Source organism: Meriones unguiculatus, chromosome 11, assembly GCF_030254825.1.
Source record: "Meriones unguiculatus strain TT.TT164.6M chromosome 11, Bangor_MerUng_6.1, whole genome shotgun sequence".
In the NCBI taxonomy this organism is placed as follows: Eukaryota; Metazoa; Chordata; class Mammalia; order Rodentia; family Muridae; genus Meriones; species Meriones unguiculatus.
This window is the reverse complement of record NC_083359.1, coordinates 100,159,323-100,177,375: the sequence shown is the minus strand read 5'-3', so window position 1 is coordinate 100,177,375 and position 18,053 is coordinate 100,159,323. Positions and strand designations below refer to the sequence as shown.

General features: G+C 50.9%; 1 protein-coding gene across 6 annotated transcripts in view; it reads right to left on the bottom strand.

Moving 5' to 3' along the window:
• The window catches only part of Tmem63a (transmembrane protein 63A), a 34,907-nt gene continuing 16,854 nt past the window's right edge, over window positions 1-18,053 (bottom strand). For all 6 annotated transcript variants that reach the window (XM_060364821.1, XM_060364826.1, XM_060364824.1 and 3 more), the window contains exons 10-23: window positions 16,553-16,633; window positions 16,225-16,348; window positions 15,992-16,125; window positions 14,674-14,811; window positions 12,837-12,990; window positions 9,906-10,012; window positions 9,710-9,796; window positions 9,437-9,499; window positions 7,408-7,570; window positions 5,078-5,183; window positions 3,454-3,621; window positions 2,779-2,894; window positions 2,472-2,534; window positions 1-1,111 (exon numbers count right to left, since the gene is read on the bottom strand). In XM_060364821.1, coding sequence (XP_060220804.1) covers window positions 944-1,111; window positions 2,472-2,534; window positions 2,779-2,894; window positions 3,454-3,621; window positions 5,078-5,183; window positions 7,408-7,570; window positions 9,437-9,499; window positions 9,710-9,796; window positions 9,906-10,012; window positions 12,837-12,990; window positions 14,674-14,811; window positions 15,992-16,125; window positions 16,225-16,348; window positions 16,553-16,633 — 1,672 coding nt within the window. In that variant the 3' untranslated portion in view covers window positions 1-943. The remainder of the gene's footprint in view (window positions 1,112-2,471; window positions 2,535-2,778; window positions 2,895-3,453; window positions 3,622-5,077; window positions 5,184-7,407; window positions 7,571-9,436; window positions 9,500-9,709; window positions 9,797-9,905; window positions 10,013-12,836; window positions 12,991-14,673; window positions 14,812-15,991; window positions 16,126-16,224; window positions 16,349-16,552; window positions 16,634-18,053) is intronic.

Here is an 18,053-nt window from a genome sequence, read left to right as displayed (position 1 = left end):
TGAGATCACGCCACCAGCCCGGAGGCACTTTATTAACAGTTCTCAGTGTTCCTGCCTGCTGCGGGGTGACCCCGGTCACAGTCTCAGGTAACAGGATACAAAAATTTAGATGCACAACAGGAACAGGGGCGGCTACACAGCCAGTGGGCAGGAGCCTGCTGCCCTGTTGCCGTCAGCAAGGTCAAGGTATTTTCTGGTCCCTACAACTATCTGCCGATCCCTGAGAAAGAGCTGTGGGCTGGGGGAGCATTGTAGGACCCCACAGGGACTCAGACCCAACTGCTGCAGGCTCGCTAGTCATTGGCTACGCATAAGCTTGCAGAGGCTAAGCTGGGCTCAGAGGGACCAGGTCTTTTCTGGACACGTCTCCCCATCAACCCATAGTCTCCAAATCTGATCACCCTAAAGACAAAATTCCAGCGAGTGATCTTGGCCACAAACCACTAGGGACATCATCCCTATTACAGAGCTGTAGCTTAGCAGGCTGGATGGGGGAATAAAAGTGCATGCCCTCCTATGACCACACGAGGGAGGGAGCTGCTGCAGGTCCCCACACTAGGATCAGAAAAGAAGCCTACAGGTGGCTCTTAGGGACAGCAGCCCTACCTATACCCTCTGTCAAGCCCACCACCGGGCTAAGAAGAGTCTTTTTCCCCAGAGAGGTGACTGCTGTGAGGACTAAGGCTGAGGAGGCCAGCCAGGTCCTACCTTCACACCTGTTAGGATGGCCAGAAGTCTCCACTCAAGGGCCATGCTCTTATCTGATGTATCACTCTGGAGGACAGAGGCTGGGATAGCCATGAAAAGGAGAGGGGCCTATGCCCTTTTCTCACAAGACAGGAGCTTTAAACAAGGACTCCGGAGCCTCTCTGGGGCTCTGGCTGCTTGTGTCCCTCAGTCTTGCAGGATGCTCTGGGCTGGCCAGAGCGGCAGCTTGCCCGCTTCAGGATTCCTGGTAGGCAGGGGCCATGCCGTCACTAGGATTCTGAGCTGCCAGCTGCCCAGGAAGTGTCCCACTGATGTTACGGATGGCACCATAGGTCTGCTGCTGCTGCGGGGAAAGCGATGTCCTCTCCGAGGCCAAACCATTCAGAATCCGAGGCACGTAGGGCTGTTGGCAAAGTCAAGAGTTAGATCTTGGGTGGTGGCAGGCTTGACACCCCACATCCTGGTCAGGCCCTTAACCTCCTTTCTCCCAGTGGGCGGAGACCTATCAAGAAATAGCATTCACATGGGGCATCTGAAGCCAAAGTAAGACATCTCAGCAGCCAGAAAAAAAACCAAATAAATAAATAATAAAGATGGGAAGCTTTCTGCAACCCAGATCTTGTGATCATATTAAGAAACAAAGCTTCCTCCAGCTCTCAGAGGAAGCGCTCCTTCCTGGTTCTGTATTCCGGGCCACCATCTCGGTTTATTTGGGGACCAGGCTGTCTGTAGAGATGTGTCTGTCAGCTATGCATGCTCCCAGGCCAGGCTGGGAAAGAGGGATCTGCAGCGTCCAGCTGGCCTCCTCTCCTTGCTGGCTGGCAGGACCACGGATGCCTCTGGGTAACTGTGCTCCTGGAGGCCTTCTTGTCAGGGGCTTGCCCGAGGACAGACCGTAAGAAGAATCTTTTGTTTTGTTGTTTGTTTGTTGGTGTTTTATTATTTGCTTGCTTGTTTGTTTGTTTGATTTTTATTTTTTAGTTTTGGTTTTGGCTTTTCAAGACAGGGTTTCTCCATGTAGCCCTGACTGTCCTGGAACTCTCTCTGTAGACCAGGCCGGCCTTGAACTCAGGTCCACCTGCCTCTGCCTCTCATGTGCTGGGATTAAAAGCATACACGGCCACCACCGGGCTAAGAAGAGTCTTTTTCCCCAGAGAGGTGACTGCTGTGAGGACTAAGGCTGAGGAGGCCAGCCAGGTCCTACCTTCACACCTGTTAGGATGGCCAGAAGTCTCCACTCAAGGGCCATGCTCTTATCTGATGTATCACTCTGGAGGACAGAGGCTGGGATAGCCATGAAAAGGAGAGGGGCCTTTGCAACCTGATACCCTTTTCTGGAACCCTATGCATTTGCTGAACTCAAAAGGGCATAAGTTTGCTGTCTCCCAGTGGCTGTCGGAGAACCAGACATGGACACTTGGATAACCAGTGACAAAGCTTCATCCAACCACAGGGGCCCCTGACAGAGCCACACTAAGGCCCAACTCTCTAGGCAGTGGGGCTGAGAGAGGGCAAGCAAGCAGGGCGCTGCAGCGAGAAAAAGATGGGCATCCTTTGGCCTCTGGCGTGCAGGTACAGCAGCATCCTGGCAGACCAGGGATCCCTTTCGACTGACATTAACTTAGAGCTAGCCTGCCAGCTGACCTGGGATCTCTTTTTAGCTAGAACTGCTCCAGCAAATTCCTATGGCTTGTCTGGATGGAACCTTACAACCAGAACGACACAAAATAGCCACCATGGGGTTGGAGACGCAGACAGCTTACTGTGAATGGTGGGGGCGCATGGGCCTCTGCTTCCGTTCCTTTGTCACTTGCTGATTCTTCTGTCTGTGGACAACAGCAGGGCCACAATGAGGAACAGAACCGGTCTCTCTGAACTAAGGTTCCCCCATACAAATAGACTAGTAACCGGCGGAATAATAGGACCAGCCAGCACCAGGCTCCCATTGCAGCTCAGCTGACGGGGGGGAGACAGGGGCCCCCGGAATGGCGGGGGAGTCGGGGAGGGGAGAAGAAGAGAGAGCCACTGCTGTCCCGAGTCCGGCCTGAGGCATGGCAGACAGCCCGGTACCTTGTAGTTCCACGGGCTGAGGTGCCTGAAGCATCCGAAGCAGGTGTAGAGCAGACAGGCTAGGATGGTGAGCAGTACCACCAGGAAGGTGAACAGAGTGGCGGGGGCCTTCAGACCTGGGAACACAGGTACAGGGTTCTCAGGCTTGCTGCGTCGGAAAGGGGCCAGGCCTAGTGCCCAAACTATGCATGACTTCTCTCAAGCCCCCACACCTGCTCCTCGCTCCGACAGTCAGAATGGTGTCCTCACGCCTAAGAGCACGCAGGGTATATGGCCCATGTGTTGTCCCTGGTCAGGTTTTAGACAAGGGGACACCAAATAACAGCCTCACAGCCACTGACAAGTGAGCTGGCTGGGACAGGTCCCTTCAGCCTCCAGAGCCTAGGATAGGTAGGATGGGGTCTTGGGGCTGACCACAGAGTTCCATATCCTTAGGCTCAGCACCCCCAGAACTGACACAGCAGCCGTCTTCTCCATGGGGATTTCTGGAGCTGTGCCACACCTGACCTGGCTCAGCAGCCAGGTCGTCAAGCCATCCCAACCAGCCCTCACCCAGGAGCACCGTGTGCACAGCACAGCACACGGATGCTGTGAAACCAGCTGGTGATCTGACCGGCTGGTGTGCACGTGGGCATTCTAGGCTTGGCACTGGGCACATAGCAGACCGCTTCTCACCCAGACGGAGGAAGGAGAAAAAGAAGAGCCAGAAGAGGCAGAGGATGGGAGCAGCCAAGGCCTGGTTCACGGCAGCAAAGTGGATCCTCTTCTCCAGCTTGGCTGGGAGGTAAGCAAAGTAGAGGTTGTGCCGGTCTACCATATGCTTGAGCAGGATGTAGATGAGGCCTGTGAAAGAGGGGCTGTGAGCTGCAGCTTCGCTGGGCCACGATCCCAGCACTTGGGGAGGCAGAGGCAAGCGGATCTCTGTGAGTGTGAGGCCAGCCTGGTCTACAGAGTGAGTTCCAAGTCATCCAGGGTTACGTACTGAGATCCTGTCTCAAAAAAGAATTAATTTGGGGGCTGGAGAGATGGCTCAGAGGTTAAGAGCACTGGCTGCTCTTCCAGAGATCCTGAGCGCAATTCCCAGCAACCACACAGTGGCTCACGACTGTTATAATGAGATCGGGTGCCTCTTCTGGCCTGCAGGCATGCATGAAGACAAAACATTGTATACATAATACACAAATCTTTTAAAATGATAATAATGAATCTTTTAGATGTTATTGTCTGTTTACGTGAGTGTATATGTGTTTGTGTATGCGACCAAGGAGGTGAGAAAGGTGTCAGTTCTCTGAAGCTGGAGCTTCCGGCAGACTGCCTGATTTGAGTGCTGGGAACAGAACTTAGGACTTGTGCAAGAACAATGTGTGCTCTTAACCACTGAGCCATTGCTCCAGCCCTTAATTAATTAAAAATTAAGTTACATTAAAAAGAGCCAGGCATGGTAGCACACATAGCTACAGCCCCACTATTTGGGAAGCTGTAGCCCAACTGTGCTACAACATAGCTAGACTTAGTCTTTATAAAACAGGTGGTCTACATGATGATGATGGTGATGATGATGGTGGTGGTGATGATGCCACAAGCATGAGGACCTGAGATCAGATCCAGCGTCCATGTAAGCACTGGGCATGGTGGGACACAGCTGTAACCACTGCCCTGGAAGGGAGAAGTGGAGACAGGCAGACCCCCAGAGCCAGTCAGCCTGTCTACAGACTGTCTCAAAAAAGCAGAGCGGACAAGCCGGGTGTGGTGACGCAGGCATTTAATCCCAGCACCTGGAGGCAGAGGCAGGGTGGGCAGGTCTTTGGGCATCTGAGGCCAGTCTACCTACATGGTGAGTTCCAGACCAATCAAGGCTACGAAGTGAGACTCTGTCTTAAAGAGAAAAGAAGGGAAGGGAACAGGAAAGGAAAAAGAAAGGGAACGGGAAGGGAAGGGGAAGGGAAGGGAAGGGTGAAAACAAAACAAAACAAAACAAAAGATATCCAATATTTACCTCTGGCCTATACACTGAGTGCCTGGGCACCCATACTCACTCATGCATGCATACATACACACTCATATACACATCAAACAAGATACCACGGTGGGCCAGCACAGAAATTCACACCAGACATGTTGAGGGAGGCCATAGCAGAGGGAGGCCAGCAGAAGCAATCATTTAGAAACGAGAGGAAATGTTCCAGTAACGAGAAGAAGTCACTCTGCTAGGACCACCGTGACCCAGTGGTAGCTATCTCAGGTGGGTGTGGAAGAGTCCGCTCTCCACCAACCCTGAGACGGATGCCGGGCCACTTACCAAATGGCACAATAATGGGGCAGGTGATGCTGTAGGCCATGATGACGGTGAAGATACACAACATCCATGCATACATGGCTCCAAACTCGTACTCATAGGCCTGGTTCTAGGGAAACAAAGAGTTAAGGAGCTCACAGGCTGGTCCTGACCCCAAACATCCTTCTATGAACTCCAAGCATGGGAGGAGGGGGAGGGTGTCCAATGGGGGTGGGGGGGTAGTAGGTAGGAATGCTCCCGAAAGTCTTGGCTTTCTCTTCTCCAGCCAGCTCCAGGTTCTCTCAGTTCACACCCAGACCTTCCAAAGCGTGGTGGCCAGTGCTCTTCTGTGGTCCCCTTATTCTGATGTGTCTACCCACTTGGGCCATGAGCTCCTGGAGCAGATACGGGTGGAGGCCACACCTTAGAGAGGTTCCACAGAGACCGGGCATCTCCCTGCCGTCAGCTAAACCCTAGCGCAGGTGGCATGGACCAGCTCAGTCTGTACCACTGCAAAGCAGGGAGAGTAGTGATGCCCGTCACAAATACAGAGGACAGCTGGGGGGCTGGAGAGATGGCTCCGAGGTTAAGAGCACTGGCTGTTCTTCCAGAGGTCCTGAGTTCAATTCCCAGCAACCACATGGTGGCTTATAGCCATCTATAATAAGATCTGGTGCCCTCTTCTGGCACACAGGCATACATTCAACACAGAATACTATATAAACAAACAAACAGAGGACAGCTGGCCTCTTCTCTCTTACAGTGTTCACCGAGACAGAGGGAAATAGCAGCCCCGTGTCACCTGACTTAGGAGGTCTGGAATAAATAAATAGCTTGAAATAGATTGGACATGGAAGGTGCGCTAAGAATAGATCCAAGCAGAGGCCCCCGGGAAGGGGGTCTATGGGTTGTATATTATCTCCCTCTCTACCTAAGCAGGTGCCTTGAATGTGTAGGTTTTAGCTGCGTTTCATGTGTGGTGATTAATCTTAGCTCTCTACTTGACTGGATTCACAATCACCTAGAGGACTCAGCTCTGGGTATATTTCTGGAGAGGTTTAATTGGTAAGAGCAGAGCACACCACCTCTCCAATGTACATGGTGCCATTCTGTGGGCTAAAGTCCCGAGCTGAATGGAAGAAGGAAAAGAGAAAGTGGGTGGAGCACCAGCATGCTCCTCTCTGCTTCCTAACTGGATCCGTGTAACGGGCTATCTCAGGCTTCCACCCCACACCTTCCCTCCTCCAAAGGACTGTTCCTTCAAACTGAAGGCCAAAACAAGTTCTTCGTTCTTTAAGTTACTTCTGTCAGGTACGGGCAATGAGAAGAGTAATACAGTGCGTAGCCAGACTGGTTAGACTGCAAAAATCCCCGGCTCTTTCCTCCAGCCCATGAGTCAGAATGGAAGCTAGAGAAAAACTTGCCACAATCCAAAGAGGTTCCAAACAAAGCCAACTTTGAGCCGAGGTTTAAAAAGCTCTTGTCACTATGGCTAGGACTTATTCCAGAGAGCTGAGAGAGCCACCGTCCAGGAACCCTGAGGTGTAGAGGAATTTTAATTCAGAACATGGCTGCTCCAACAAAAGACCGCATCCAAAGACCTTCTAGGTCTGTGTGATACAAACACGCCTTTAACCCAGGAGACAGAGGAGGGCAGACAGGCCAGCCTGGTACAGAGCAAGTTTCAGGTAAAGAAAAGCTTAGGTCCAGGCATGGTGGTACACGCCTTTAATCCCAAACAAAGAAGGTAAAGTTTGTTTGTAGAAGGAAGCACCCATGTTTGAAAGAGATGTCTAGTAGTGGCAGAAGCAGTGACAACTCAGAGAAAGACATGACAGAATAAGACTTGACAGAATAGGGTACGACCAACTCTCACAAGAAGAGAGAGGAAAGGGAAGCTACCTAAGGAGCAATGAAGAGAGAGAGGAGGCAGTTTTACTGGGACAGAAATAGAGAGACAGGATGCACAGAAAGAACACAGGTGAAGACAGAATGAGCCAGAGAATGAGAAGTAGCCAGAAGATTAAAAAAAAAAAAGATTGCTGGGGTTAGTTTGAGGCCAAGCAGAGCAATTCAGGGGCCGACGGAAAAGCCAGGTTGAATAAGTCAGCTGGGAGAGGAGTCCGAGCCAGAACAGCTGAGTTGAACCAGCCAGCCCAAAGCTCGGTGAGGACAAGAAAGGGTGAGCTTATTCAGCAGCAAGTCTCAGAGGCTGGAGACATTCTAGGCCTGGGTTAGATGGTACGGAGGCCAGAGGCTTCCAGGACTAGGCCCAGGTTGGCAGAGGGAGGCAGTGAGCCTCCAAGACAACAACTGGGGCAGAAGAACACTGCCGGGAGGACCCAAGGCGGTACCTGCTTAACATTCCTGCGGTCGGCCGCCGTCTTGGCCATGATCATGCGGAAGGTATAGAGGATGAGGCCGGGCAGCCGCAGCAGCTCCATGCCACTGCCAATGAAGGCCGAGGCGATGACGTAGTTCACAAAGAAGGCTCCCTGGTCTGGCAGGAAGACACACCTAGAAAGCGATACAGGTCTGTGATCTGGGAGCCCAGGGCTTCCAGCTAGAAGAACGGGGGACCTCAGGGATGGCTTCGCTCACATCCCTCATTCAGCACACACTTGAGGAGACCATCTGGGTGTCGCTTACTGTGCCGCAAGCTAAGAATGAAATCAAGCCATAACGCTTGTAATCCCAACACTGAAGTAATGGAGGAAGGAGGATCATGATTTCAGGCCCTTCTAGGCTACACAGCAAGACCTCTCAAAGCTTAAAAAAATAAAAGAAAATTAAAAAACCAAGATCCGGACTCTGGTGTCTTTGCATTTGTACACTCTCTGGGGACACATGCAAATATGGAAGTGCTCCCAGGGCTGTCCAGCTGGGTGGGATGCTAACGAACTTAGGAGGCTGATCACCGAGGAAGCAGATCACCAGGACACCAAGAGGCCCTGGATAATGACGTCAATGAAGAGCTGTGGGCCCGGCAGTGCCAAGAAACAGCATGAGGGCAAAGGCCTGGAAAGCGGTGGGCCAGGGGGGAGGCAGAAGGTGAGGCTGAAAGGCACGGAGGACACGGTCACAGCTGTAGCCATGTGCTCTGGTGGAGGGAGGAGGCGGGGTCTGATTCTCTGTCTTGGAGATGGAACTCCGGGAGTCTGCTGCTAGACTGGACGCAATGTCAGAGGAAGGAGAGGAAATGCAGGATAAACGCCGAGACCTTTTCTGGACCAAGTTGAGAGAGTTATGAGTAAACAGGGGCATAGGTTGGGGGGGTAGCCTACAGCATGTCAGGGGTGGCTGACGCGTCACAGAGAGTGGGAGCCGAGAGCTGGCCATCGCATGTGGTAGTCAGAAGCCACCGCCCACCAAGAAATGCAGGAGCTGGGTAGGTGTGTGCCTGTCTGTAGCTACTTGCTCCTGAGTCACCAGCCAAGTCAGCAAGAATCAGTTGCACCATCCTTATAGGCCAGCCTCCCCCACAACCATTCCCCATCAGTCTGGAGCCTCTGGGGCTGATGCAAGCCCTCAAGTATAGTGAAACAGGCTGAGTAAGCTTGGGTGAGTTACTCAATATCTCTACACCCCATTATCTGAAGAATGGGGACACCTCACGGCGCTGTGTGCGCGTGTGCACGTATGTGTGTTATCACACGTGGCAAACACTTTACACATCGCCTCAGTCTCCCTCATAGCTTCTTGTAAGGGTTAAATAAGAAAAGGCCTCAAACATTTAGCATAGAGCCGTTTTAATTTTGGGGGTTTGTTTTGAGGTTTGGTTTTTCAAGACAGGGTTTCTCTGTGTAGCCTTGGCTGTCCTGGAACTTGCTCTGTAGACCAGCTGCCTCAAGCTCACAGAGATCCACCTGCTTCTGTCTCCCTGAGTGCTGGGATCACGGGTGCGCGCCACCGCGCCCAGCTGCACATAGAGTCGATTCAAATAATAGCTGTCACTATTAGGGGCGTGTATCATAGGCTTAGAGTCCTAACAAGGGCACAGGCCACCCCTACGCAGAACTCCATTCTCGTGACAAAAACAATCCACAGGCTACACACTCACAATGTTTAACTGTTATCCTTCCATTCCTGGGACATCACTAAAACCTAGCCATGCCTTCCCTGTGGTCGGTCAGCCAGTCTCGGGCTACAAGACAACATATTTCCACAAGCATACGCAAAGTAGGTCAGCTCCCTCAAAGTGTTCCAGGAGTGTGGAGGGCTGGCCTGAGCACAAGGCCTGTTATTTCCAGGAGTGGATGCCTGTCCTGAGGCTGGGGGGAGGGGGCACCGTGCGGCCCCACCCAGAGCTGCAGCTCCCCCCCCTCACCTCCCCCCCGAGCAATTCCAACCCACGCTCTGGATGGCGGCCAAACCAGTACTTACTCTAACCTGATGGCGGTATCTGAGGAAGTTTTGTCAAAGAGCCACCGGAAGAAGAAGTCCAGGCTGAAAAGCAGATGGACTCCATTAGTTTCTTAATCATTTGGTTTCTTAATCATTTGTTTTGTTTTGTTTTGTTTTTTAATACTGGAGATGAAGCCTAAGGTCTTGTTCACCAATCAGGAGCTTCCTTCTACAAGATAAACACAGCCAGGACTAGGCCAATAAGAACTGAGTCCTGACTCTGGCTGCAGCTAGACAGGAGGCAGGAGGTACCTAGTCAGGCCGAGGGAGGGCAGGATCAGCACCATGAAGATCAAGAAGATGTAGACCTTGGACACCATGATCCGGTTTTCCCCCGACCTGCAGCGGAACAGACATGAGTTTATAGGCTGCCAAAGTAAGATCCCAAGGTGTGCCTCCTGCTCCGCGTTGGATAAGAGGCAGCCACCCCAGAGCAAGCCACGCTCACCTCGTCCAGTGAGACTCCAGCAGGGTGGAATAGTAGACAATGGACGGAAGCAGTGCCGAGAAGGACCAGAGCAGGAGCGTGGGGAAGAACTGGCTGATGACGGGGTTCTGAGAGACAAGTACATGACAGAGAGTCAAGACAGGGCTGGGGCTGGGGGTCCCTGGTGCCCTCATGGCTCAGAGCCAGCCTCCAGAGCCAAAGCTGTGTTGGGTAAAGGGCGGGCAACCCTCAAGCGTCGGAAAACAAACAGTAACCACACGGCATGATTACACAGACCTTCGCGGCAAATCAAGGAGCTGGACACACAACGAGGCTCCACTCATCTGATGGGCTTCTCCGGCCCCAGTGGGAAGCTGAGGGCTGCTTCCTGGAGGCCAGGGCTCCCCTCTACCTGGCCTGCTAGTCAGCGCCCACTGCGCTGATGCAGTTTGCCACAGCTCCATGGTATCTGGTCCCAAACCTGCTTATACTAGTTACTGTCGCTATAGAATTTAATGTATTTTCAATTCTTGAAGAACCATAAAAACTGGAAAGAAATTCTCTTTAAAAACCAAGTTGGGGTCAGGGGTACGGCTCAGTATAGCGTGCTTGCTGAGTGTGTGTGAGGCCCTGGATTCCATTCCCAGGATCTCAAAAATAAATACACAAAAAATGTGGAAGATTAAGTTGACTATTTTGAAAAGATTTATTAAGATCAATTTCTGAAAAAAAAAAAAGTATGTTGTTGAATTACATAAGAGTAAGCTAGGAGCTGGAGAGATGGCTCAGTGGTTAAAAGCACTGGCTGCTCTTCCAGAAGACATGGGTTTGATTCCCAGAACCCAGATGGTGGCTCACAACCATCTGTAGCTCTAGTTCTAGGGGACCCAACACCCTCTTCTGGCCTCCTCGGTCACCAGGCATGCATGTGGTGCAAAGACATATCTGCAGACAAAACACCTACATACAAAAAATAATAAAATATGTTCTTAAAAAGAGTGTACTGCGTATGAAAGACCAAGGAACATGAATTCTAGAAGGTTCTAGATTTTAAGTGTTTTTGCGAGTCTGTTTAAATGCTTGCGTTACCTTATTTACCATTTGTTTTGGGTACTTTTGGGCAAAATTAAGGACCTTGCTGCTGCTTTTTTATACTGCTGAGCTACACACATCCTCCAAACTCTTCCTTTATTTGAAGGAACCCAAACTAGCACCAGAACTGATCAAACAAGAATGCAGTTTATACAAGGCAGACAAAGGGGAACTCTAACCAGTACGTCTGTCCTCAGAAGAACAGGCGTGGTCCCTGCATCAGTGGGCAGGAGGATGAATTTGACCCGCAGTCAGTCTGAGAAAAACTGTGTCAACATAGGTGGACTTCAATGTATTTCGAATAAGATAAGAGCTCTTTCTGTGTATCATAGGTATAGCATGATGGTGATCAGTTCCAAGTAATGGATGAAAAACCAAGACTCCAAATTCGCCACTGAGGGACAGCACAGCCAGACTAGGGTGCCAATGCCCCCCCCACAAAGCCATGGGATGATAGGTGTGCCTATCATTTGGCCTGTCTTAGCCTCTTGAGTATCTCTCATGCCTGACTATCTAAGGTGGTGGTTCTCAACCTTCCTAATGCTGCGACCCTTTAAAACAGTTGTGTTGACCCCAATAATAGAATTATTTTCATTGCTACTTCATAACTGTAATTTCGCTACTGCTAGGAATCGTAATGTAGATATATGATATGCAGGCTATCTGATATGTGACCCTTATGAAAAGCGTGCACTGAACTGACCCCCAAAAGGGGTCAAAACAAACAGGTTGACAAAGGTGACCTAAGGTGATCCACCACCCCAACCAACAAGGCTCTTTTCATATATCCTACGCCCTGGGTCCCTTCTCTGTCTACATTATATATGTATCACTGGAACCACTGCTGAAAAGCAATCCTACACTGTGTGTTGGGGATTTTGTTTGTTTGTTTGTTTATGTGTATGTGTGTCTGCCTGTGCGGGCTTATGTGTGCCACATTCAGGCAGGTGTGGAGGGCAGAATGACAGGCACTTGTGAGCTGCCTGATGTGGTCCTGGGATCAGAGCCGGTGTCCTCTGTAAGCTCTGGAAGAGATCTTGACCAGGAAGCAGCTCTCTGGTCCTGACTGGTCTATTTCGAAACAGGGTCTCACTCTGTAGCCCAGGCTGGCCTTGAACTTGCATTCTCCCAAGTGCTAGGATGACCGATGTGAGCCTTCAAGCTCAGCTGTATATTCTGCTTTCATTATAATCTTACCAAAATGACTATGCATTTTTTCCTAAACATTTCACATTTTGTCAGATTAAATACACTTCATTCAACTCAAAGAATCTTTCCTGTTGAGCTTTTGACTGGTTCCACAGGTAAATACACTTGCATTACCATAAAGGCTCTACAGTAAACATGGTCGTGCCTGCTTTCAGCTTAGAAGGACAAACACGAGCGAGGAGGACCCACTGGATAAGACTACTTGCTGTGCAAGCATGAGGACCTGAGTTCAAATCCCCAGCAGCTCGTGTGAAAAGCCAGGTTTGCACAGGCCTATGCCCACAGCGCTGTGAGTGGTGGAGACAGAAAGATCACTGCAGCTTCTAGCCGCCAGCCTGTTGCCAGGTCCAACAGGAGACTGTCTCAGAGTAATAGAGCAGAGCAACCAATGTCCGTCTCTAGCTTCCACACTTAAACACATACATGCACACACAGAGACACACACACATACGTGCACACACACACAGACACACACACATATGTGCACACACACATACGTGCACACAAACATACACACATTCACATACATACAGGCACACACACACACGACAAGCATGAACTGAATGACCTGGACCCCAGCTTCAAACCCTCCAACTCCATGTCCAGTTCCCATGTTCCCCACCACCCTCTTCCTGCAGATTGATCACTCACATTCAGTGCATGGATGGGTTTGGTGACATTGAACTTGTCCATGGTAGACAGAATGATGGAGGGTGTGGTCAGGAAAAACAGCACCACAAACAACGTGAAGTTGATGCCCAGCCACTGGAGCCACCAGCGGACACCCTGGATGGAGAGGTTCTTCCTGCAGGGGACAACACCAGCCAAGAGGCTTAATCTCTCGGGCACAGGCCATCTACCACACCAGCCATGCCTGTGGCTGAGGCATGCCACGTCAAGTTTAGGGAGGCCAGACTAGGGTTCTGGCTGAGGATCCTCCGGACCTCAAGAGCAAAGCACACTCTCTGCATTGGCCTTCAGCCACAAGAAGGCCACGTTTCAGGTCCTGGAGCTCAGAAGGAAAACAGATGTCAGTTCTGATGGGAATCACCAGTCTTGTCACCAACACCCACCCTGTCCAGGCAAAGCTCCAGCTCTGCATTCTTGAGTGCTGTGACACTCAGGAACTAATCATTCTTTCCAGGGAAGGCATGGGCTGAGGTGCAAGGAGGCAAACAGCAGCACAGACCCAACTGGAACTGTCTTCTCACCCAAAGCAGCCTAAACTCTGGGATGCTCTATGGCCGAGAGGGCAAGACTGTCAGAGGCTGAGCTCAAAAGCAATGGATGTGTGCATCCAAGATGGACTCCACCCAAGCAGTGAGGATGCCAGCATCCTCAGTGTAGGCCTTAAATCTCGCCTGAGGTCTACAGATGTGGCTCAGCTCAGCAGCATGGCCTCCGCTCTACATAGGGCTGTGCTGTCTAAGAAGGTAGACACACACCCATGTGGCCACTGAGCACGTGAGGTGTGGGTAGCCCCGGGGAGAGGTGCAAGAAGCAGATTCCAAAGACTGAATAGGACGGGAAGAAACAAGGCTTGATTTAAAACAAAACTTTGCACGTTGAAACGTTAACATTTGAGCTGGGCGGTGGTGGTGCACGCTTTTAATCCCAGCACTCGGGTGGCAGAGGCAGGCGGATCTCTGTGAGGCCAGCCTGGTCTACAGACAGAGTTCAAGGACAGCCAGGGCTACACGAAGAAACCACGTCTTTAAAAACCAAAACAAAAAGTAAGTTGACATTTGGAGTATACTATAAGAAGTTTAAATTAAAATGAATTTTAATTATTTATTTTTCTAACATGGCTACTAACCAGTGTTTTTTTTTTGTTTGTGTGTGTGTATTTGTTTGTTTGGGTTTATGCTATTGTTGTTTTGTCTTGTTTTGTCCAGACAGGGTTTCTCTGTGTAACCCTGGCTGCCCTGGTACTCATTCTGTAGACCAAGCTGGCCTCGAACTCACAGATCTGCCTCTGCATGGAGACTTACCACCAACTATAACTCCCGTTCTAGAGGATATGACAGCATCTCCTGGCCTTTGTGGGTACCAGGCACAGACGTGGTACTCAGACACACGTGCAGGCAAAATACCCATATACATAAAAATTAAAATAATAAAACTAACGAAAATAGAATAGTATCTGGCATAAAGTGTTTAAATGTTTGTTAACAAGCTGAGAATTGTGGTGGATGCCTTTATTGCCAGCACTCAGAAAGCAGAGGCAGGAAGATCTCTGTGAGTTCAAGGCCAGCCTGGTCTACAAAGTGAGTTCCAGGACAGCCAGAGCTACATACTGAGACACTGTGCTAAAACAACTAACAAAATTATAAATAAATAAGTGAACGAATGAATATTTGTTTTTGTTTTTGTTTTGTTTGTGTTTTGTTTTGTTTTAAAGCCAGGCTACATTCGCGCTCTGCGTGAGCAGGCAGCCTCCACAGGAACCTGGGTCTCTCTCCCATCCTTCCACAGTCTGGAAACTTACCAGCAGACGTCCTCAGGGTAGGAGGCGAAGGTGACAGTCCACTTGGAGACACAGAGCTCCCTGCTATAGGAGGACGGCTGGGGTTCACCTTTACACCGAAGGCTCTGGCATTTGCAGGCATTGAAGTCCTTCAGGATGCTGTCAAGAGACGCAGAGCGACTACGGCGCAGTCCACGTGTGACCCACAACCATCCATGGCGACGGCAGGCGGGGTGAGCAGGGACGCCTGCCTCGTTGTTACTATCTCCTTGTAACTAGTGCTAGAAAGGACTCGAGCATGGTATCGGCAATCCAGCCCCGCACAGGCTGGGCCAGGACCATGAGTAGGCAAGGCCAGCCTAGGCCATATAGGGAGCTTCAAGCCATCTCAGCGACTTAAGACCCTGTCTCAAATAATCAAAAGAAATGCCATGCCTGCCACCAGGCAGAAGGTTTTGACTGATCCTCGCTGTGATTCCTTACAGACCAGGAAACCAAGGCCCCGGACTTTAGTATGAGCATCCCAGATATCTGGCCCAGTTTCTGTGCTGTTCTCACTGTCCCACTACAGCACGCCTCCGAGGGGCCACCCTCTACATCTCCTTGAGACCCTGGAGCTTAAAGCTGGCTCTGTGCCACCTTCCTAACCCTCACTCTGTCCCCAGGCCACGAATGGCAGGCACCAGGTCCCATTACATACTGCCTGTTCCTGAACTCCCCACCTAGGACTCCTGGCTCACCCTCACCATCTCGGGCTTTGGCTGCCATAAAGAACCCCACAGAACCTTCACGGCTACCTCAGAGTGCGTTTCCGCCTCCTACTGCTACAGTCTGAAGTTAGACCCCTTGGTAACATCTCAGAGACCATCCCAGAGCCACCATGCCTGAGGCATAGAAAGCACAAAAGGCCTGGCATCCTCCACACCCTTGATGCTCTAAGGCAAGATGACAGCAAGACCCAAGGCCCAAGAGCATCACCTAAGCTTGCAGCTCCAGGATCCTGTAGCTATGGATACCCAGAGCACTCCACAGCCTCCCCATGGCGGTCCATCTGTCAACGGACAGAAGACGGCCCAGGGTCCTGAGTTGCAATCCACCTGGCAAAACGCTGCACACAGACGCGGCAGAGTGGACCGAGGCTGCTGGTGAGCAGCAGTGGGGCTAGACCACATCAGCCTGGCAGGGGTCGGCAAGGACCATGCATGCCCAGCCCTACCAGCTGTCACTCAGATGTAGACTAGACATCCCCCAACTGGTTGTCCCCCAAGAGGTGAGGGCAAGGTGCCTCAACACAAGCGACAAAAGTCAGCAAATGGATCAGGGGTCCGGCCATACTCACTAGGTGGCCATGGACTTCTCACGGAAGGTGACAAAGGCCATCCCTAGGGGCTGGTCCTGGACCTGGCGCTCCTCTACCGCAATCCTCTCCAGCAGGCTGTCATTCATGCGGGTGTAGTAAGAAATAGCATCTTCCTGCCAGAAGACACAGCCCCTGGGTGACGCGACCCTACGCAGGTGTCAGGGTACCCACGCCTGGCCCCTTCTCCAGGCAGGTAGGTGGCAATGCCTCACCTGCTCACAGCCCTGCACTTCGCAGCAGCAGAACTGTCCGCACGGCTTGGGGTTGATGAGGGTCAGCCGGCCTGTCTTCGCCTGCAGGTTTGTGTAATAGGTGAGGCTCTTTTCAGCCTTCTTTCTGTAAGGTGGGAGTGAGGCACAAACACAGACTCACCATCCTGGAGCCATGCCACAGCCAGCAATTAGTCACGGGCAGGGTTAGGAGGTTAGCTCAGAGATTCATATGGAGGCAGACCCATTTTCCCCCGTTGCCAGCTGAAGGGTCCCAGCAAGGAATGGGCAAGCCGCAGGCCAGACGAGCTCACGCAGCCAGCTCCCTTACCTCTCTTTGCACAGGTACATCAACTTAGCCACACTGTAGCACAGCTGGACATCCACCACCTCACACGTGGGATACGCATCCCTGTGGCCCAGAAGGCGGGAACAAAGAGAGCCATTACAAGAGAGACCGGCCCCCTTAGGAACGACCATCCCTCCCCACCCTTGCATGGGAGTCAGGCTGCTGTTGTTTGCCAATTGTGTCTAATTTTCCAAAAGGGGGAAATTTTGAAGTGTAACACAAAGGTGTGTGTGTGTGTGTGTGTGTGTGTGTGTGTTGCTACGGACTGAACCCGTGTGAATGCTAAACATATACTCTCTCACTTGTTTCATCCCTAGCCCCAGAAGTATTTTTTTTCAATAACATGAAAGTAATTGCCATAAGGGAAGGTGATGGTGGCGCACACTCAGGAGGCAGTTGTAGGTGGATCTCTGTGAGTTCAAGACCAGCCTGGTCTACAGAGTTCCAGGAAAGCCAAGGCTACACAGAGAAACCCTGTCTCAAAAAACCAAATAAGGAAGGAAGAAAGAAAGAAAGAAAGAAAGAAAGAAAGAAAGAAAGAAAGAAAGAAAGGAAGGAAGGAAGGAAGGAAGGAAGGAAGGAAAGAAGGAAGGAAGGAAAGAAGGAAGGAAAGAAGGAAAGAAGGAAAGAAGGAAAGAAGGAAAAAGAAAGAAAGAAAGAAAGAAAGAAAGAAAGAAAGAAAGAAAGAAAGAAAGAAAGAAAGAAATTGCCTTAAACTGACAAATCTATACTCACTCAGCTTTTAGTTAGTGGGACTTTCTCGTGGGGAAATATGAACACAGCAGGATTGAAATATGGCCCGGTGGTAGAGGGCTTAGCATATGTAAGGTCCCAGAACCAAAAGGAAAGAATGCAACTTTATCCTCCCGAGCCACTCAGAGGAGGGGACTGACCATCTATCTGTTCTAGAGAAACACCTACTTCAAGCTCTCGCCGAAATCCTACTCAGCACCATCACCTGCTTGAAGGCAAGTGACCTCTAGAGGGTCTACTAACAGTAAAGAATGGGCAGAAACTGTCCACACACATTTTAACAGTCAGTCAAACACCTGCCTCAACAGGAATAAGGGCTTCTTGTGCGCTGAGTCACACAGCCATTGGATATTTGAGCCAGAAGCTGAACCCAGGCAGCCTAGCTCCAACGTCATAAAATGCCCCCGCACCGTATTCAAAACAGTGGCCACTTGACTCATGAGGACAGGCTCAGATCAGGCACCGCCTATCTGGCACCGCCTGCCGCTGTTCTGGGGGCTGGGAACGGAGTTGCTCAAGCTTGGATTGTAGTGAGTGTGTGAGAAAACAAGCCCAGGGAAGAGCCAGCTAGTTTATTGTTCAGGAGGACCAGTTCAGACTCCAGTGAGAGCTCAGAGGAGGGCGGGGGGTGTGGCTCAGTGGTAGAGCCTTTATCTGGTAAGATTTAATAATCAGAACCACAAAAAGATGAAGGACAAAAAAAAAAAAAAAAGCTTTGAGAAAGATTGGC